We start from the raw sequence: 23,275 nt of genomic DNA on the forward strand, positions 1-23,275 counted from the left end.
AAAAAGTGTTGTTATAGAGATGAAGTAGAGTTGTTATGGAGATGAAGTAGAGTTGTTATAGAGATGAAGTAGAGTTGTTATGGAGATGAAGCAGAGTTGTTATGGAGATGAAGTAGAGTTGTTATGGAGATGAAAAAGTGTTGTTATGGAGATGAAGTAGAGTTGTTATGGAGATGAAAAAGTGTTGTTATAGAGATGAAGTAGAGTTGTTATGGAGATGAAAAAGTGTTGTTATGGAGATGAAGTAGAGTTGTTATGGACATCAAGCAGAGCGTTATGGAGGTTAAAAAGTGTTGTTATGGAGGTTAAAAAGTGTTGTTATGGAGATGAAAAAGTGTTGTTATGAAGATGAAGTAGAGTTGTTATGGAGATGAAGTAGAGTTGTTATGGAGATGAAAAAGTATTGTTATGGAGATGAAGTAGAGCGTTATGGAGATGAAAAAGTGTTGTTATGGAGATGAAGTAGAGTTGTTATGGAGATGAAGCAGAGCGTTATGGGGGTTAAAAAGTGTTGTTATGGAGATGAAGCAGTGTTGTTATGGAGATGTTCTTTTGGAAATGGCATAGCGTTGTTGTAGAGATGAAATAGTGTTGTTATAGAGATGGAGCAGAGTTATTATGGAGATGAAACAGAGTTATTATGGAGGTGAAACAGAGTTATTATGGTGATGAAACAGAGTTATTATGGTGATGAAACAGAGTTGTTATGGAAATGAAACAGAGTTATTATGGAGATGAAACAGAGTTATTATGGAGGTGAAACAGAGTTATTATGGTGATGAAACAGAGTTATTATGGTAATGAAACAGAGTTGTTATGGAAATGAAACAGAGTTGTTACATATATGGAGATGAATCAGAGTTGTTATGGAGATGAAATATCGTTCTTTTTGAAATGGCCTAGCGTTGTTGTGGAGATGACATGGAACATGGAGTAACAAGCTCACACTACTCATTAATAATTATGAGAAATGACGTCAAAATATATTCCTGGTGTCACCAAATTGTTCCGAGTCGGCAAAATATTCCATTTTGGGGATACAGATCTTAGATTTTGGTTACTTTTCTGTGTGCCTCTGCATGCTACATTGATCTAATTTATTGCGGAAATAAAAGGTTAAACTCGGTCCATGATCGAATTGACATCAAGACTTTGTCGTTGATTTTCTCAATCCTTTAAGGTTTAGCTACCCATTTTACCCGTCCTTACCTAGTGCACAAAAAATCAAAATAAAGCATTTTCACTTGTCTAGGGAAGCTTTAAATCTGCTCTTTCTCTATTTCCCTATTAGGCCTAATTAGTACATGTAGATTTCACACAGTTATCGAGATGGCATCATGTTGTTATGGGATTTAAATCGTGTTGCTTTATAGGTGAGATCGGGGACATACATGTATTTACGTCCCAGGTGAGATGAAACTGAAATAACAAAGACCAGAGACTAATATAACTAATTAGTATATAATGTAGATCTCTGCAAAGACGTATTGAATTATTATATCACTATGGTGTTGAATCAGTTGTTTTGAGGACGAAACGTTGATTTGTGATATCAGTTGGTGTTTTGTGTGTGTTATTTTCCTCGAAAGAAAATAACGTTGATAAAAAAATCCACAGAATAGTTTGTGCAAGATATTGCGTTGAATACAGTTAGCCTCTCAATGGCCATCGGTATGACAAGGGAGACTACTCTAATATGTAAACAATCCAGGAATGTGCTTACCAACGAACAGACGAATACAGGAACACAGTACCTGTGGCTTCATAATTATGATGTTTTCATCAGGATTTACAGGTACATGTATACATCATAACATTTTTATAGACACAAATTGTGTGGAAAGTGTGACTTCATTATTGTGTTTGACTAACCTATATTGATCAGGTCGCCTGTGATGTTGTTACGTAACACTAAAATACTCACTGTGGTATGAAGTGGCGTGTATGAATGGAATACTGCAGTAAACATTAGCTATGAAAAAACATTATAACGATAAAGGATAAAAAATATCACAGGCAGAAATAAACAAAATCCCACAAATACAATCAAACACGTACAAAACTGCAAGTAAAAATTCAACTACATACAGTAGCTAGATCTGTAGACAAATTTATATATTGAGCATTATTATATGGATTGAATAGATTTTTTTTTATTTTCATTGCGGCTATGAATACCAGTAGCTAGCTACATATCCCGTGGCACGCGGTAGCGCGCCTCGGAGGATATGTAGCTAGCTACTGGTATTCATAGCCGCAATGAAAATTAAAAAAATCTATTCAATTCATATATTTACATAACCTTGATTTAAAAAATTTATATCTAAAAAACGAGAAATTTTATTAAAAAGAAAAATTTGTCATGTTTACGACGAAACGCCAAATTATTAGAACAGCCGGGAGATCCCTCGGGATATGTAAAGCAGTGTTAAAATTTAACATACTGTACTGCATAGTAATACATACATATATATAAATAGTGTACAAAGTATGACATGTGATATATCAAAAGGGTAGAAGAAAAAACAAAAACAAAAAAAACAAATAAAAACAAGAGGCCCAGAGGGCCTGTATCGCTTACCTGGTTGGATTGACCAAACATCAAAATAATGTTCATTTTCAATTTGTTAATAGCTTTATTTGTTGATGTCAAACAATGCTATATATGGTTATGGTGTGGGAATCTGAACGGTTTTCAAAAATACAAGTAGCAATTAAATTGGGCCACACCTTTCTGGCCCCTTCCACCAAGTATTGTTCTGACCAAATTTGGTTCAAATCATTCAGGTCTTTTTTAATATTGCTAGTAACGATTTAAAGCAAATGTTGACGGACAAACGCCACACCATGGCATAAGCTCACCGGCCCTTTGGGCCAGGTCAGCTAAAAAACAACTGATAGTATATATCTACATAATATATGTAGTAAAACCCCGGAAAAAAGAACATCCAATTAAAGCAATCACAGGAATGAATCTTACTGTCCGTTTTAATTATACTTATAGGTAACAGCGTGGATAGTCAGAATAATCTAAACTAAGGCTAGTTAGCAATCTAGAGCATAGTGAGCTGTCCTGAGGACCATTTCAAGATTGTGCCACATCCTGGCTACCTCAAAATGGAAAGACTTGAAGCCAGACAGGACATTGTCTACTTTTGCCAGTTCCATTGTCGTAGTCAACAACCATTCAGATCTAACATCTTTTATGTTCACAGATTATTGAACATATAGTGACAGCTGAGAGGCAGGATGGGAGTAGCCTTTAACAAGCCGAACATCGTCCTGGTAAGAGGGAGCTACCACACTGAAGGAGAGAGGGCTGTCCCTGTTTACAACTACAAACCGTTCCCTGAACATTGGAACAGACCAGCAGGCTGTCTAATTACCAGGGTCAAGGCTGTGCCTTCTGTCAAAGGTCAGTTGAATGTGTCCATGTATATATATAGCACTTATTTCCATATCTGAAGAAAAATTGAATACATGTACATGCAATCATGCTAAGATCTATTACTCATTATGGAGAATGTAATAAGGAATGGAAAATATGTAACAGAGCACATGATTAATTAAATTTAAGCATTGTCTTCGGTCGGGATTGAACCCATGACCTCTGACTTATGTCTTACGCTAAACCCATCAAGCTAAAGAGAAGATCTCTCTAGCCGAGCAACTAGTATTAACCCGGGTTCCAAATATATGATGAATCTGGTCTCCACTTTCTTTAGTATTAATTAATGGTACCAATATAGCTGTGATTTCAACAAAAATCACTTCCATTTTTAATGCAGTTCAATGAAAATGCCAACAAGTGCTCTTTCCTTCTCCCGCATTAAGCTGTGAAGCCAGCCCCCAGTCGATGGTTATATTTTGGCCCGTTTGCTTATTACAGGATAAATATATAGTAGCTTATTTGGCGCCCATCCTTACCTTGGCATTAGAGGTTATATTCACCATTGATAATTGGGTACCAAATCATTATGGTAAATAGATGCTGATTATACCATATTAGGGTAGATATACATTTCCACAGGAAGAAGACAGTTTTTTCTGCAATGCTAGATAATACAGCGGTGCTTTTCGATAAATTAAATGCAAGAAAATACAGCGATGCTTTTTGATAAATTAAGGTTATTTATCTATTGACCAACAAACTTTGTCAAATTGATCAACACATCAGAGTTATCTCCCTTGTAGTTATCTCCCTTGGTAGATGCACATACAATTTTCTATAATAAAAATGAGACTGACTTTTTTCTGCAGAAGAAGAAAATGACTTCTACTGGTGGACAGATTGTGAATTCTTGCCAAACAATGACAGCTCAATGGTCACTTCATGTTCTGCCTTCTGTATTCAGCCTAGCCAGGGACTGACCTCCAGTAGGGCCATACAGCCGGGCAAGATCTGTCTGTTTGATCTGTCCGGAGATAAAAACATCAGTAAGTATAATCACACAAGGTATATAGGATATAGATATACAGGTCACTCACAATTAGGGTAAGAGGACATTCAACTGTCCTTACACGTTTAGCTATTTTATGATAAATAACAAATCTGAGACGTCAAAACATGCCAGTATGTCAGACATGTACGTGTATGTAAATATGAAAAGCAAAACTAAAATTACGGGTTTGAAAGCACAGTAGGTAACATACCCATATTACGCATCTAGAAGCGACATCATAGTAAAATTACATCAAAAGTCTGGTTTTTGATACTGACATAATGGCATAATTTTGTCACCCTTCTGTCAAATTAAAATTTCCATTCTTAAATGACAATAAGCTCCATACCTATCAATAAGCTGACCCATATAATTCAGCAAAATCACTAATAAATGTACTTCATCTTCTTTTGTCCTGTAATAAGCCCACCCCCTGACCGAGTCGGAGGTTAGGTGTTGGACTCCAGGGCTTATTGTGGAATGAATACAGTAGTATGTTGTGTATTTGTTTAATACATATTATTGATCAGAAATAAATATCACTTGTCTATTACATGGGAACTGTTTTTATTTACAGAGTGTGGCTATTACCGTCAAGCTTCTGTGGCGTCTTTCCCCAAGTTGCAACCGTTCCCTGATGGAGAAAACATCGTGTATCTGGGTTCTACCTGTGACAATATCAAACTAATGTCCTTACAGAGGTCGACATTTCTGAGTCGGGCACAAGACGTATACTTCCGCGCATACAAGTATGTTTCCGTCTCTCCGAGTGGTTGTTACTTCGCGATCATGGCACGCACCAGTAAACAATATCAGTACGAGTTGTTGATATACCACTCAAACATAATTACGCGGGCAGACAGTATTATTGACTGTTATAAGATAAATTCGGAATTCAAGGGTTCCAGGTTAAATCTGGAACACACAACATGTAAGTGGTCACCTGACAGTCTGTGCGTGGCCGCGGGGATATCACACGGACAACTCATCATTGTGTCTCGTAGGTCCCAGACCTGTTTGTGTGATGTTTTTTCTGATGTGATTCCAAACACATGCCTTAGCAGGGCGACAACGTTTGACTTTGATCCCAAGTCATGTCATCAAGTGGTTGCTGTGGGTGCTACAAATCGTTTTCTGTACATCGTTGATGTTGAGGAAGGGACAGTTTTATGTCAGACGGAGGAAGTTTGTGGAGACCATGCCATTGATGTTGTTCGATTTTCCTGTGACGGCGAGTTTGTTGGCGTTGCCCTTAAGAACTTTACAATACAACTCTTTTCACCCGACACCTGTTGTCTAATCTTTAGGTTTAGTATGAAGGACAGTCTTCTGTCGCTCCAAACATCCATGGGACCACATGCCTCCATACTCAACCTCACATTTACCTCTACAGGACAACAAGCTGTCACAAGTACAGCAGACGGATACGTGTCGTTCTGGCAGCTGCCTCGCAAATTGGAACTTCAGTTTATATGCAAATTCAAAATTCTGTCATGTGTGAGTCTTGACCGTGTGTCCAGACTACCTCTTCCTCCGAGATTAAAGGACTACCTTCTGTCACTTCCCACCAGGATGTAGGATCAGTGTACATGTGGAGTATAACTGGTACATCAGAATCATCTCAAAGAACATTTCTATGTACCAGACTCATCTCAAAGAACATTTCTAAAAAAAAAATTTAAGTGCACATCTCTTTACAATTAGTGTGAAGGATGACAGAGTGATCTCCCCTCTCATGGTTTTTCACATACAAATCTATATTTTAAGTTTCTGTATTTTGATATTCCATATTATTTAAGAATGGAAAATTAGCCCAGATATACTTCATATGTGTAATAAGACTTGACTTCTTATACTCCTTTTTGGAAAGTTAATTATTGTTGATCGGTGATAAAATGTTCGAAACCTTATAAATTGTCAAATTATTGTTGACATGCGATTAAGTTTTTCTAAGTCTGTAATTTTTTTTAGATATTTTGGTCCTACCTCTTTACATGTATATTATTTATGTTTTGTTAATACATGTATATCTATTGTTCATACAAAATTTGATATAATATACTTTATGATTTTAATTATTCAAGATATTGGTGACTGAAATGTTGCCAGCGTTGTTGCAACTTTGTTGAAAATAAAAATACTTCCTTTTTCTGTCTTTTTTACTGTGATTTTTTCATAATCTCAAAATGAATGTTGAACAGTGCAAAATGATGTGGAAAATGTTAAATCCTTTATTTTCAATTTAGATCATTTGACCATCCAGAAACTTTTTTTAGCTTCTTTTTTTTTGAGTAAAACAACTTACACCAAGCTCGCCATGAATTATCCTGAGGTAATGAGGAAAAACTGTTAAAATCAAATTCTTGATTTTGGTTACTTAGCCATTTGAAAAAAAGATATGTTATAATCAAAGTTCTCTTCTATAATATCCTACCACAGAGGTTACCTGAAACTAGCTAGGGAATGTGCTGTTTTCAGAATGACTGGTCTGTAATCCAAGATGGCCAATACAAATATATTGTCAGAACAGTCAAAGGTCAATATCCCATTTAAAATTTTATGATGATAGAATCAGACTCATGCTTTACAAGTTGTTACATAGTTTTAATCAATTAAGACAAAAAGGCTTGCTACAAATTTCTGCATATTAATTTCAAATAAAATTAAAATCCTGAAATCAGTTCAACCGAATTTATTTAGAGATTATATACATTGTAATAACTTTCAGATATAACAAGTTATTTTCTCTGGTCCAATGGAATTTGTTTTATGGTAGTTGAAGAATAAATTGTGGTTGGGCAATGATTGCCAGGTCTCCACCAATGTAGAAATATTTTTGCATAAATGCTTATTTCAAACACACTTTAATCCAGTCAGCATATTATACATTTAATTCTGTTATTAACCTGAAGCCTAGTTTCTCATAGTAATATTTTATATTGGTGAGTTAAATGGGCATTCCTTCATTCGGACATCAGAAACATGCACAATTTCTATTGATGAAATCTATGTCCGAACAATGATTATATGAGTACTTGTGCCTACAAGTAATGAACTTTAACAACACACTAAATACAAATTCTGTATGCCTTTGTGGTAATTAGTGATACTTCTGGTCGAATTAAGAATTTTCAGGACTTAATATTCAAAGAACTTTGGTTTATCTTGAGAGTAAAATTGACGTATTAAACTTTTACTGCTTAGAAAAAATATACATTTTCCAATAAGTTTAATTTTGAAGACCTAAACTTTCCTCAAACTAAGGAATGACCCTTAAGCTCAAATGTCTCGTCAATGATTCATATCTTTGAGAACCTGGCAAAGTGAACTTTGTGATAATCTTTGTTTTGTCATGGATCTACATTGTATATATTATATATCTATTGTTTCACATTTTACAAATCTGAGTCGCAGCATAGATTGTTTTCCAAACAAATTTTGAAAGTGTTTAAAACATGTATAGTTTGAAATTATGGACAAACTCACAGACAAATCAATTAATTAACACTCATGTAGGCACTGTATAATTATAACACAATATATAGATACAGGTAGTAAACTCTACACACAGATACAGGGAGATAACTCTACACACAGATACAGGGAGATAACTCTACATACAGATACAGGGAGATAACTCTAAATACAGATACAGGGAGATAACTCTACATACAGATACAGGGAGATAACTCAACATACAGATACAGGGAGATAACTCTACACACAGATACAGGGAGATAACACTACATACAGATACAGGGAGATAACTCAACATACAGATACAGGGAGATAACTCAACACACAGATACAGGGAGATAACACTACACACAGATACAGGGAGATAACTCTACATACAGATACAGGGAGATAAATCTACATGCACATACAGGGAGATAAATCTACATGCACATACAGGGAGATAAATCTACATGCACATACAGGGAGATAACTCAACATACAGATACAGGGATATAACTCTACATACAGATACAGGGAGATAACTCTACATACAGATACAGGGATATAACTCAACACAGATACAGGGAGATAAATCTACATACACATACAGGGAGATAACTCTACATACACATACAGGGAGATAACTCTACATACAGATACAGGGATATAACTCTACATACAGATACAGGGAGATAACTCTACATACAGATACAGGAAGATAACTCTACATACACATACAGGGATATAACTCTACATACACATACAGGGAGATAACTCTACATACACATACAGGGATATAACTCTTCATACACATACAGGGATATGACTCTACATACACATACAGGGAGATAACTCTACATACACATACAGGGAGATAACTCTACATACACATACAGGGAGACAACTCTACACACAGATACAGGGAGATAAATCTACGCACACATACAGGGAGATAACTCTACATACAGATACAGGGAGATAACTCTACATACAGATACAGGGAGATAACTCTACATACAGATACAGGGAGATAACTCTACATACAGATACAGGGAGATAACTCTACATACAGATACAGGGAGATAACACTACACACAGATACAGGGAGATAACTCTACATACAGATACAGGGAGATAACTCTACATACAGATACAGGGAGATAACTCTACATACAGATACAGGGAAAAAACACTACACACAGATACAGGGAGATAACACTACATACAGATACAGGGAGATAACTCTACATACAGATACAGGGAGATAACTCTACATACAGATACAGGGAAATAACTCTACATACAGATACAGGGAGAAAACTCTACATACAGATACAGGGAGATAACTCTACATACACATACAGGGATATAACTCTACATACAGATACAGGGAGATAACTCTACATACAGATACAGGGAGATAACTATACATACACATACAGGGAGATAACTCTACATACACATACAGGGATATAACTCTACATACACATACAGGGATATAACTCTACATACAGATACAGGGAGATAACTCTACATACACATACAGGGAGATAACTCTACATACACATATGGGGATATAACTCTACATACACATACAGGGAGATAACTCTACATACAGATACAGGGAGTAAACTCTACATACACATACAGGACATCACCTTAATGGTAGATAACCTTTATCGTATAAATTTATCATAAAAATAGACATTGGTGTCACTACAACACAAAAAAATGCTGTTAAAAATATATATCACCATACTCTAATCATTTGTGTAAACATGCATTTTTTAATATCAATAATGTACAATGTATTTGAAAGTGAAAATGTTTTCCCATGAATATTCATGACTTGAAACATGCATATTACAATCGGTTACACTCCCAATAAATTTACACTACAAACAAATCTCTCACTCTAACATAAAAATACACGTTGATAAAACAATGCCTCCTTATGATGGGTAGAAACATCAAAAAATGAAATAAATAGATAAAAAAGGAATTTCATGCATAAAAGTTGTCACCATGAGTTATAAAACAGACACCAATTACACAGTTTCGCCTAACATTGCTGTTTCCGACATGATTGTCCAGATTAAGTAATTAGAGACTATATACTGCTATAAATATGTTGTGTCAATTTTAATATCTGAATATAAACAATAAAGAGAATTTGTAATAGTGTTATATATTTACATCCATCATGCATCTAACATTTGTGTGCATATGATGAAATAATCTGCATTTGTACAAAATCTATATAAAAGAAATGCAGATAAATGTATAACCAGCTTCATTATTTTACCACAATAGTAACTTTCAGGTGAAAAAAAATATAGGCCACAGGGTTATCAAAGGAAATTACTTCATTAAAGTCTAGTCAGAAAAACTTGTACTAGTGTTTTTTGTAGGACACACATGATGTAGGTGTTTTCTTATTATATTCATATTATGCACTGCCAAAAAATTATACCAAGCTATTTTAAATACCTGTAATAACACGTTTATACAGTAATTCAACTACCAATCTCCAAGACAGCTAGAGTTGTCTCCCTTAAAGAACAATTTGTTGACATTTAAGATTATTTTTAATATAAACTTGATAAGAAAAATCTAATGATGTTGAAACAATTCCCTAAATAATACTGAAAAATATTAACAATACATAAGTGATCATTAAATTACACAAAAAATTCAAAATAAAAAATATAATTATCTAATACAATTAAAATCAGCATACATATTATATTATTCTTTATTATCAATCTAAGCAAGTCTATATTTTCCATTTCTTTACTCATTCATTTAATTTAAACCAAATTATTTCAATTTTTGATTAGGTAATAGAATTGATTGACAAATGTTTAAACTTTTGAATAATCTTTGTGATTTAAAAAAGTTTTAATTATATTCTCTCCATATAAAAACAAACACATTATATAAAACAAACACAGTATATATTTCTAAAAGAGTTACTGTTTAAAAATACATTTATACCTGTCAAAGTCAACACTAAAAGTAGAATAAAAATGTTATTTTACTTTTAAAATCCTGATTAGAAAACACTTAATACAGAAAACACACAGTAAAATAATACAAAACGATACCTTACTATACCTGGCACACAGTCCATAGTGAGGGGATGTCATTATCATGACGGGCAAACTTGTATAGAAAAATTAAAATATTCTAAGATACTCTAAAAAAACAAAGTATTAACCAATGTATGCATCAGGAGGATTAAAATTAATTCAGTTTTAAAAATCTACAAATATCACAGAGATTAATAATTTTGTAGCACATTGTTAAGTGGGCAAAATAATGCCATTTTGTCTTACAGACTATAGATCTATAGGCAGGAATATATATATATATATAGACATTTCCCTGTGTCTTATAGTTCTAGAGAAAGGAATATATACTGACAAATCCCTGTGTCTTGTAAACTGTATCTTATAGATCTACAGACAGGAATATATACAGACAAATCCCTGTGTCTTGTAGTCCTTTCCTACTATTTGGTGGCAATACCCATACAGCAGGGGCTGATAAGTAACATCTTTGTTTTAGCTGTGAAATGTCGCATATCTAGTGATTTAAATCCGGCTTCCTTTACTGTAGTTCCTATGTCCCTAGTCAATTCACATCCGTCGGCCAATCACACGCCAAAATGGTGACATCAGACGTTGAAAGAAATAAAGGATGCTTCTTTTGGGTGCACGCACATGGTCCAGGAAATAGAATTTACCATTCTGTGCCAAAAAAAATGGGAAAAAGTTGAAGAATACAAGGTATTTCATCAGACAAAAAACTATAAATCACTATAAAATATATCTTTCAAATACATATACACTGCCATCCCAATCTAATTAAAATTAGACTTGTAATTGCCACTCCTCTACGATACACTGCAATACATGAATTGAAGTGTATCGAAGAGTGTTGTAGAGGAGCGGAAATTACAAGTCTAATTTTAATTAGATTGACTGACATCCTTAAAAGAATATGCACACTCTTTTTCCTTGTTGAAGTATTATAAACAAATCTGTAACTTCGCAATTCCTTGAAGATTATTTCATGAAAATGACCCATCCTGATTAATATAAGTTTCAGGGGGGAACAAATATGGTAGCAGTTTATTACCATGTACCACTGTCTGTGTCTTTTTTTTTTTACATTTTTTTGGTACAACTGTACCATATTAATCAACATGATTATGATAATCAACAGATTTGTTAAGATACATTATTGTGAATATAAAAGTACAATCCAAACGTGTCTTATAAGAATTGCCCTCCCTTATTTCTTTCTGACACATATTTAGTTGAAGATACGTAATAGGGGCGACATGATTGAAGTTTTCAAAATCTTGAAGGGAGGCTAGGAGTCAACAGGATCACACAGATTTTTGCCAATAAAGCAAGAGAGAAGGACCAGGGGAACATTCTCTCAGCCTAGAAAATCAAGAAGTAGACAGGACATGAGGAAATACTTGTTCACTCAAAATTGTGGACATCTTGAACTCTTTACTAGAAAATGTAGTTCAAGCACCAAATTTAAACAGTTTTGAAAACTGTTTGGCAAATTTTAGAGTGACATCACAACATAAACACTAATATATCTTTGTTTGAATATTATATGGATTACATTCTGAATATAGCGGTAAATTATGCCTGCGTTCAGAATATAGTAAGTTATATTAAGTTACTAAATTAATATGCATTATTTAAGGGTATTATATTGAAAATAAATTGAAAAATGTGACGTACATGTTTGAGAACCCGCTTCACCTCCTTCAGGACACGATTCGGATCTCTTACTGAGCATAACACTAATGTACTGACTACGACATCATAACTGCAATCCGACACCTCAGCCATGTTCTCGGCGAAAGACTGGAGGAAACCAGCCATTTCCACCCCTCGATTGTCCTCAGCATTGTTCTCGGCGTACGATTCAAAGTACGGGTTAGGGTCAAGACAGGTGACTTTCGTCCCCGAGGGATAAAACTTAAAGTTGACACCTCCCCCAGCTCCAATCTCAAGAGCTTTCAATGGACCCACCGTGGTCTTCAATTTGTCCATGGAATGGAACAACTTCTTTTTATGTTCACCAAAAACCTTATTACTCTTACAACCAAGTCTCGCTAGTAACCAGGCAAAGAAACGCAATCTCCAGCGATTGATCCGTCGTTTAAAAATAAAATATCCGACAAATAAGGCTACACCTGTATATAATGTTGTCTGTACATAGCCTCGTACAGTAACATCCTGCTCCGCCATCTTGTTTAGTCACGTGATCGTCTATTTATACATATGATATAAATGTATCACGTGGTTTTTCTGTTTTTCAATCGGACATCTTCGGGTCTATCAGGGTAAAACAAAATGGATGGGTCATACGTGAAATAAAAAAATAATTCGGAAAGAAGTTTAATACTTTAGGGTAAAAGAGAATTTTCAAGTGTAGTTCACTTCAGTGGAAATAGGAACAAATGAAAAAAATTTGATAGATGTTGCCGACTGCCTCCCAACTTTCTATGTAATATTTGATGACCATGGGTAATGACTTAGCACAGTACCGGGCGGCTGTCGGTTGCTTCTATCAAAGAACTCACTGTTTTTTGTTTTCACGAAAGTCTATTTATCATTTAAAATTATTTGATGTTGTAAAAAGTTGCAGGTCATTAGTAAACTTATTACTAACTTATTTATTTCATTCTATCCATGTTGTTTTATCTAGCGTAACCAGAGACCTATATACTAGTATATTTAAGCATTGAACGGCTTTCAATGGAATTTGCCTCTGTCCAGTTGGCATTCATATTGACTATGAATGCCAACTGAAAGCCGTTCAATTCTTATATTTACCATCTGCGATTTTTTTTTTGTTGTCATGCGATTTTTGTTTTGAAATTTTCAAATTCAAATTTCCCGCGCTTACCAGTAGCAGAGATCACTTCCTGTTGGCAGTTCATAGGCTGGTGAACTCGCAACTGAATTGGTAGAGTTATATAGCGGCAGTGCCATACAATGGTAAATATACTAGTATATAGGTCTCTGGCGTAACCAATAACTCTTGTTTCCTACTAATATTACAACTTCTCCTACTATCATGTAACGACGTACACCCAAACCCAGGCCCTGTAGATCAAAGTAATTCTATATCTGTCTTTCATTTAAACATCCGTAGTCTTAGAAATAAGCTATCACAACTAGAAAATTTATCGTCCGACTATGATATTGTCTGTGTTACCGAGACTCACCTTGATATTTCTATTAATGACGCTGATATACTCCTGGGTGGTTATAAATTATACCGTAAGGACCGGGGAACTCCGGGAGGGGGGATAGTCGTGTATACAGCCAGTATTTTGTGCACCCGGCGTAGAGATGACTTAGAATTTCAAGTGGGCGAGGTAATTTGGACAGAAATTCAATTTCCATCAAAAAAATATCTTCTGTGTACTCTGTATAGGCCTCCAAATAGCGCACATGCATTTTGGAACCATTTACGTAACTCTGTTAACACTGCTATTCAGGAAACTCCTCATATTATATTAGTTGGAGATATAGATGTTGATATGTTAACTGTAGAAAACACACACGCTGTTTACGATATTATCCACACTTTTAACATGACAAACACGATCGACAAACCTACGCGCACGACGCGCACGAGTTCCACCCTACTAGACCCCATCTTAATCTCTGACACGTGCACGTATAACTTTTCTGAAGTAATCGACATTGACGATGACCTGTCTGACCATAAAGCGACGACAATAGAACTAACAGTAGGGACTAATATTACAAGGACGTATAAACGAATCATAAGATGTTATAATGAAGCTAATTATGAACTGTTTAATAACAAACTAGACGATACGGACTGGGTTGACTTGTTCTCTACGACGCACTCCCCAGACGAAATATGTAAAAAAAATTACTGATAAATATTTGGACATAGCCAGTGAGTGCATACCTACTAAAACTGTTATAATTAGACCTAACGACAAGCCCTGGTTTAATTCTGACCTTCGCCGAGAAATTAGGAAAAGAGACAGACTTTTAAAAGTTTTTAAATCAAATCGCTCTGTAAAAAATTTGACGAATTTTCGGAAACAACGTAACCATGTCAACAATCTTAAAAAACATACCAAAGAACTTTTCTATGCGGATATAAATGGTATTCTAGATCGTTATTCTTCTTCAAATCCACGAAATGTTTGGAAAATTGTTCGGAGATTTATAAAAACTTCTGACACTGCTAATATTATACCACCGCTTGTACATACAAACGGAAATCTTGTAATGACAGACGTCGATAAAGCCAATATACTTAATGATTACTTTGTTTCCATTTCTACCATTGACGATACAGACATTGACGAGCCAGAGGTCGAACTAAGGACTGACGCTACGATATCAGACATACATTTTCAACTCAGCGACATTACCGACATACTTAAATCTTTATCTCTTTACAAAGCAGTAGGTCACGACGGAATTAGCCACAATATGTTAAAAAATACAGCATTTTCTATAGCCTACCCATTATCATTAATATTTAGACACTCTCTTGATACTGGTATTTTCCCGGAACACTGGAAATTAGCAATAGTTATGCCATTATTCAAAAAAGGGGATAAACACGTTTCTTCTAATTATAGGCCTATTTCATTACTCAGCACTATCGGTAAAGTTTTTGAACGTTTAGTAGTTAAATATTTGAATAACTATTTGCTTGAAAACTCACTTATTTATAAATACCAATCTGGTTTCCAATCTGGTCATTCTACCGTCCATCAAATGATAGAAATTTACCATACCTTATGTGAAAATTTGGAAAAAAATCAACCAACCTGTCTAGTATTCTGTGATATCTCCAAAGCGTTCGATCGTGTGTGGCATAAGGGACTGTATGTAAAGTTAGCGAATTATGGAATTAATGGGAAACTTCTAATTTGGTTAAAAAATTATGTAAGTAACAGAAAACAGCATGTTTTTGTAGGAAACAGTAAATCTTCCGTTAGGACTACTAATGCTGGCGTGCCACAAGGATCTGTATTGGGCCCACTACTTTTTATTCTTTACATAAACGACATATCTGATAATCTCGATAGTCTTTCAAAATTATTTGCTGATGATACCTCTTTATTATGTTCTGGTCGATCACCATTTGAAATTGAAATTAAAATAAATAATGACTTAGCAAAAATTCAAAATTGGGCAGAAACCTGGTTGGTGAAATTTAACCCTCTGAAAACGGAAGCCTTACTAATTTCAAATAATGAACATGAACATGTTATAGACATTAGATTTAACAATATAGATGTAGAATTTGTTGATCACCACAAACACCTAGGCGTAACATTAGATGTAAACTGTAAATGGTCTCGACACATTGAAAGCATATGCAAAAATGTATCTAAACAAGTAAGTATTCTCAGAAAGCTCAAATATATTTTAAATAGGCAAACTCTGTATAAAATTTACAAGTCATATATTCTGCCTTTATTTGAATATTGTTGCGAGGTTTGGGATGGATGTTCTCTCAGTGATGCAGATAATTTGGAAAAATTAAATTTAGAAATTGCAAGAATAATTACCGGATTACCTTCCTTTGCTAGCAGGCACTCATTATACTCTGAAAGTGGATTAGAACCTCTGTAAATCGTCGTTCTAGAAGAAAACTACAACTATTCTATAAAATTACTAACCAACTCACTCCTAGTTACTTATCCACTTTATTACCTCCCTTGGTATCTGAAAACTCATATTATAACCTACGTGATGCAAATAATTACTCTCTATCGAACTTCAGACTTCAACTAACAAACAAATCGTTTTTCCCATCTACTATTCGACTTTGGAATCAACTTGATCTAGAGATTAGACATAGTATCTCATATTCAGTATTTAAAAAATCTATCTCACATAAAACACATGTACCTACCCATTACTCAGTTGGAAATAGAAAATCTAATATATTGCATGCGAGATTAAGAAACAAATGTAGTATTCTAAAAAATGACCTTTTTCAATCGCATCTTATTGATTATCGCCATTGTCAGTGTGGACATCCTATTGAGGATGCATACCACTACTTCTTTATTTGTCAAAATTACTTTGAACAGAGAATCGAATTGTTCCGAAATCTAAACAATTTCATGCCACTAGACCTGCAACTGTTGTTATATGGAAACAATGATTTATCCTTTGAAGATAATTTTATGATAAGCCAAATCACTCAGAAATACATTCAAGACTCAAGAAGATTTTAAATTCCCCGTTTTCTCTTTTCTTAATCAATATTGTGAAATATTATACATACATATATATATTGACAGTTAAAAAAAAAGAAAATGTATTTATAAAGTCTCTTCCGATTCCGATAGCGCAAGAGAAACGAATATTTTTTTCCAGAAGGCAATGGATCGAACGGAGAAAGCTTACCATGGAACAGGATATTACGAACATTAGAAATAGCAGTGTGTTTTTGTGCAGCGAATGGTTTAATCTTCTGCTATCGAAATCGGATTTGTTTTGTTTGCTTAGTAAAAAATTAAACTAAATTTATCAATTGAATATTTGAATAAATTTGAATCGTAATACCTCTCTCTCTCTCTCTCTCTCTCTCTCTCTCTCTCTCTCTCTCTCTCTCTCTCTCTCTCTCTCTCTCTCTCTCTCTCTCTCTCTCTCTCCAAATATAATTGTTAATATTTCAAATGTCATGTCATCTTGTATAAAAATTGTAAAAAATCATGATAATTGGGAAAGGGCTTCATATAAGTTTGAAAACTTGTGCCCAATCCTCTTGTATATATTGATACAAATAAAATATGTTTAAATCAAAAATGAAAAAAAGAGTGATTTTCTTTTGTATTATAAGGGACTATATATATATATATTGCGCGGGAAGGATGTCATAATTAAATATTTTTGCCTGGGCAAAAATAAAATATTGCCTAGGCAAAATTATTTCTGCCTAGGCAAAAATATTTCTGCCTAGGCAATATTCGATTTTTGCCTAGGCAAAAATAATTTTGTTTCGATTATTGCCTAGGCAAAAATAATTTTGTTCGATTATTGCCTAGGCAAAAATTGAATTTTGCCTAGGCAGAAATATAATTTTGCCTAGGCAAAATTCGATTTCTGCCTAGGCAAAAATATTTAATTATAACATCCTTCCCGCGCCATATATATATACATGTATGTATGTCTCCGGTATTATTTCTACGCAGAAAATTTCACAAAGGATAATTTTCTTACTTTAAGGTAAATAAGCATAAATTTGCAGTATGTTTTATTTCATTTAAGTGAAATTCTTTTTCCTTTACGATTGATGAATTATTTACATTGTATTTTTTCGCTGAAAAAGAAATCCCATGTAAGAGGATAAGGCAAAATTAAAGGTTAAAACACCTGGACATAATTTAGTATAATAATATGGTTAACCTGCAAACTAGTGTTCGATACAGAAAGTCATTTCCCCAAGCATCTATATATGATGACTAGAAAACTATTCGTAACGTATACGCACACCCATCTTAGTTCGAACAGAGACCTATATATTAATATAGGTCTCTGGTTCGAAGCACAAGCGCTTGCATAGAAAATGTGATTTTTTTTATATGGCAATGGTATGTGTACTTGCCACAGAACAGATATACCACTGCCATATAATTTTCTTTGATTCACATTTTCTATGCAAGCGCCTGTGGTTCGTAGTGGTTTGGTTCTCGGACGATAGTAAACTACAACGCACACATTGAATCGGGGTTATCGTTCTTAGCACATGAAATTTTTAAATCTTACCGTTAGATAGGTATTCCACCGTACCTGGTCAAAAACAACATCTTAGAGCAAAACATACAAAAACCGTCTACATATCGGCATGAATAACATATCGTATGGTCACGTGCTACTTACACGTGAAATGAATATAGTCAGGGGTAGATGTCACCAAATGATCATCTACATTACTGATTGTCAGCCACAATTAAACTGCGTATAATTTTCATTTCCACACCATTGCTATTTATCATAATCTTCATTTACAACGATGACACGGTTTTCATTGTGACGTTATTTTCTAGACAGGTCAGTTTTTTTGTTATACAGAAGTATCAGTATTAGATTTGAGCAAATTAATCATCCGAAAACATGCGAAACTTTCAGTTAGTCTCATTTACCAGTGACTATGTATGTGCCTAAAAATACATTCAATATGCAATAAATCGACAGTATTTGGTTCAATTTTTAAAAATATCTTTTCAGTGTGAGTTTGTACCATTAAAAAAAAAAAAAAAAAAAAAAAAAAAATCAGGGACTCATCTCCGATCCGCGAATTGTACCGGTCATTCCCACCAAATTTTGAAAAGATCAGCTTCAAACTGAGCGAATGCATAGCTCCCTCAACAACAACAACAACAACACCAACAAAACAAAACAAAACAAAAACAAAAACAAAAAAAGAAAAAAGGGGGGGGGGGGGGGGGGGGGGGTTAAAAATGATAAATCCTTTTAGGAGGCACATCTCCATCTCCATATTGTACCGGTCCTTTCCACAAAATTTTCAAAACATCTCTTGAAAACAGAACGAATGCATAGCCGGACAAGTTTGTTTAAGGACCGTGTTCATTTTTTTTTTAAAGGAGGGGGGCATTTCTCTCTGAAAAGGGTTAAAAGCCTTTCAGGTGGCACATCTTTATATTGCACTGCATGGTCATTGACCCAAAATTTTTAGAAGATTCGGTGAAAACTGAGTTAAGACTTTTTTCATAGTGAAACACATTATTAAGCATATAATGCAGCTAAGTTAAGCATTTCTTTGCATGAGTAATTTCGTCTCGTTGATTTAATGAACGTTGTGACGGTAACTTTTTGATTACGTTCCTGTAGTTTAATTATGATATATAATACTGTATGTGATATATATGGTTCACAACTATCTCAGTTTTTGTGGGACAACTCCGTTAGCATCTGACAGGTCCAAACAAATCACGAAGAAGTCATTTTCCTTTGTCTTTTCTAACGCCACTAGCATGCCCACACACATAACGGAAACCATGGAATTATATTAGCGCTTCTGAATAAAAGTAAGATTATACAATTGATGTCCGCCATGAACGGTAGCAGTTGCTCTGACATAAATATCTTTCCTTCACGTTCAGCAGGTATTTCCTAGAAGAATGTTGAGGAACAACCCTCAGATTGTCACCAAACTTCTGAAATTTCCCCTTCCCTACACACCAATCTAAAGAGTTGTCACATCATAACAAAATCGACCAAGAACACTCCACACGCATTGTGTAGCACATCAGTTGGTCCTTGAGATGATCCTGACATGATCCTGACACGATCCTGAGATGGCCCTGACATGATCCTGACACGATCCTGTGATGATCCTGACATGATCCTGAAATGATCCTGACACGATCCTGACATGATCCTGACATGATCCTGACACGATCCTGACATGATCCTGAAATGATCCTGACACGATCCTGACATGATCCTGACACGATCCTGAGATGACCCTGACATGATCCTGACACGATCCTGAGATGATCCTGACACGATCCTGACATGATCCTGAGATGATCCTGACACGATCCTGACACGGTCCTGACATGATCATGAGATGATCTTGACACGATCCTGACATGATCCTGACACGATCCTGAGATGATCCTGACATGATCCTGAGATGATCCTGACACGATCCTGACATGATCATGAGATGATCCTGACATGATCCTGACATGATCCTGACACGATCCTGAGATGATCCTGACACGATCCTGACACGATCCTGACATGATCCTGACATGATCCTGACACGATCCTGACATGATCCTGACATGATCCTGAGATGATACTGACACGATCCTGACATGATCCTGACATGATCCTGAGATGATCCTGACATGATCCTGACATGATCCTGACACGATCCTGACATGATCCTGACACGATCCTGACATGATCCTGACACGATCCTGACACGATCCTGAGATGATCCTGACATGATCCTGACACGATCCTGAAATGATCCTGACATGATCCTGACACGATCCTGAGATGATCCTGACATGATCCTGAGATGATCCTGAAATGATCCTGACACGATCCTGAAATGATCATGACATGATCCTGACATGATCCTGACATGATCCTGACACGATCCTGAGATGATCCTGAAATGATCCTGACATGATCCTGACACGATCCTGAGATGATCCTGACATGATCCTGACATGATCCTGACATGATCCTGACATGATCCTGACACGATCCTGACGTGATCCTGACATGATCCTGACATGATATTGACATGATCCTGACATGATCCTGACACGATCCTGAGATGACCCTGACACGATCCTGAAATGATCCTGACACGATCCTGAGATGACCCTGACACGATCCTGAAATGATCCTGACATGATCCTGACATGATCCTGACACGATCCTGAGATGATCCTGACATGATCCTGAAATGATCCTGACACGATCCTGAGATGACCCTGACACGATCCTGACACGATCCTGAGATGATCCTGACACGATCCTGACATGATCCTGACACGATCCTGACACGATCCTGACATGATCCTGACATGATCCTGACACGATCCTGAGATGACCCTGACACGATCCTGACATGATCCTGACACGATCCTGACATGATCCTGACATGATCCTGACACGATCCTGAGATGACCCTGACACGATCCTGACATGATCCTGAGATGATCCTGACACGACCCTGACACGATCCTGAGATGACCCTGACACGATCCTGACATGATCCTGACACGATCCTGAGATGACCCTGACACGATCCTGAGATGATCCTGACATGATCCTGACACTATCCTGACACGATCCTGACATGATCCTGACATGATCCTGACACGATCCTGAGATGATCCTGACACGACCCTGACACGACCCTGACATGATCCTGACACGATCCTGACACGATCCTGACATGATCCTGACATGATCCTGACATGATCCTGAGATGATCCTGAGATGATCCTGAGATGACCCTGACACGATCCTGATACGATCCTGAGATGATCCTGACACGATCCTGATACGATCCTGACACGATCCTGAGATGACCCTGACACGATTCTGAGATGATCCTGAGATGATCCTGACATGATCCTGATATGATCCTGATCCCCGCCCAACGATACCCCATGTTGGGTTATCTATTCGATGAAAGAAGAGCGCCTTCGTTCTTCGTTCTCTTGCTATGAGAGCTTTCTATCCCAAGGAAGGCGACAGCGTTATAAATGGCATGGTCGGGAACTACATTAATGTGTTTCCTTAACCATTCGACGGAAGCCCATAACAAATATTCAATGAGAAGATCTTCCAACATTTTGTTTGTATACCGACTGAAACAAACTCTACCCATCTCCTTACCAACTTGTTTTTCATACAAGATTGAGCATATCAAAGATGTTATCAAAACGGGTAACCGAGACTATTTCACCTATTATATTGACGATGAACTGTTTTTAGATAGCAAAACTTCATTGACGATGTTGATATGGCATACCCTGTAAAACTTGGCCAAAAAAACTTTAAGCCCGTCAATATCAGCAGTACTGCCAGCAGGGACAGCTTACCACTAAGCTTTAGGATGACACATTAGTTCTCATTTTGATGACATGATTTAACCCGGATTTGATATAGATTTGTATGGCGGATGACGTTGATGAAACAGAAATCGCTTATTCTGCCGGATCACTTGGTCTTATAATGATTGTCCCTTTAAAGCCCCTACCTGGTTCGGAAACAATAAAATTGTGAAAAAAAATGATAATTCTGAAATTTGGTAATTTCCCCTAACTGCTAAAGTTATAAACTTTGACGTAATTACGACCCTGGTTTCGAAGCCAAAGATTTAAAAAAAAAATAAAAATAAATAATTATTCTATAAAACTCCCCGTCTTACGAAAATAAATCTTCCAGTGACATTCGGCGTTTCGCCAGTGACAGAAATACAGAACACTGTTTTAAATGAAAAGTCAACGGTTTTGGAGTGTCATTATTATTCAGCTCTAAGACGAAATGCCCCTTTTAGGGACTCCATTCCGACGTATGTATATTTTCCGTATTTTGCTTTCGTTTTGTCGAGATAGACTTACGGTTTAGCTATTATGTCAACCTTCGCCATTGTTTTTCCTAAAACCAGATGGTGACGTTTACAATAAGATTTCTCACACTTATATTTACATTTACACTGCAGTCCCCACTATATAACTTTACCAAGCTCACTTGAAGCTTTAGTATGACGTCATTACTATAGTGACGTCATAATTGTCACGTCGGCGATAACGAAAGATG

General features: G+C 35.8%; 2 protein-coding genes and 1 pseudogene across 2 annotated transcripts; 1 reads left to right on the forward strand and 2 right to left on the reverse strand.

Annotated features, from left to right (window-relative positions):
- Positions 1-1,675: 1,675 nt before the first annotated feature.
- On the forward strand, positions 1,676-6,079 carry LOC117325998. Its single transcript, XM_033882549.1, has 4 exons — positions 1,676-1,795; positions 3,216-3,415; positions 4,261-4,437; positions 5,020-6,079. Exons 2-4 carry the CDS (start codon positions 3,250-3,252, stop codon positions 6,018-6,020), a joined length of 1,344 nt encoding a protein of 447 aa, XP_033738440.1. The 5' UTR covers positions 1,676-1,795; positions 3,216-3,249; the 3' UTR covers positions 6,021-6,079.
- A 3,371-nt stretch (positions 6,080-9,450) lies between these two features.
- LOC117325999 (methyltransferase-like protein 7B) lies at positions 9,451-13,210 on the reverse strand. Its single transcript, XM_033882550.1, is given in 3 exon segments — positions 9,451-11,553; positions 11,555-11,653; positions 12,671-13,210. Coding segments are annotated over 3 exon segments (750 nt in total). The 5' UTR covers positions 13,184-13,210; the 3' UTR covers positions 9,451-11,415.
- Positions 13,211-20,173: 6,963 nt separating this feature from the next.
- LOC117326528 lies at positions 20,174-23,105 on the reverse strand (annotated as a pseudogene).
- Positions 23,106-23,275: the final 170 nt, after the last annotated feature.

This window comes from Pecten maximus, chromosome 4 (genome assembly GCF_902652985.1).
Source record: "Pecten maximus chromosome 4, xPecMax1.1, whole genome shotgun sequence".
NCBI lineage: Eukaryota > Metazoa > Mollusca > Bivalvia > Pectinida > Pectinidae > Pecten > Pecten maximus.

Excerpts from the sequence above, each read along its gene's own strand:
- LOC117325998 (XM_033882549.1), top strand. The coding sequence starts at position 3,250 with ATGGGAGTAGCCTTTAACAAGCCGAACATCGTCCTGGTAAGAGGGAGC. Across the intron at positions 3,416-4,260 it reads GGCTGTGCCTTCTGTCAAAG|AAGAAGAAAATGACTTCTAC; the intron begins GTCAGTTGAATG and ends TTTTTTCTGCAG. Across the intron at positions 4,438-5,019 it reads GTCCGGAGATAAAAACATCA|AGTGTGGCTATTACCGTCAA; the intron begins GTAAGTATAATC and ends TTTTATTTACAG.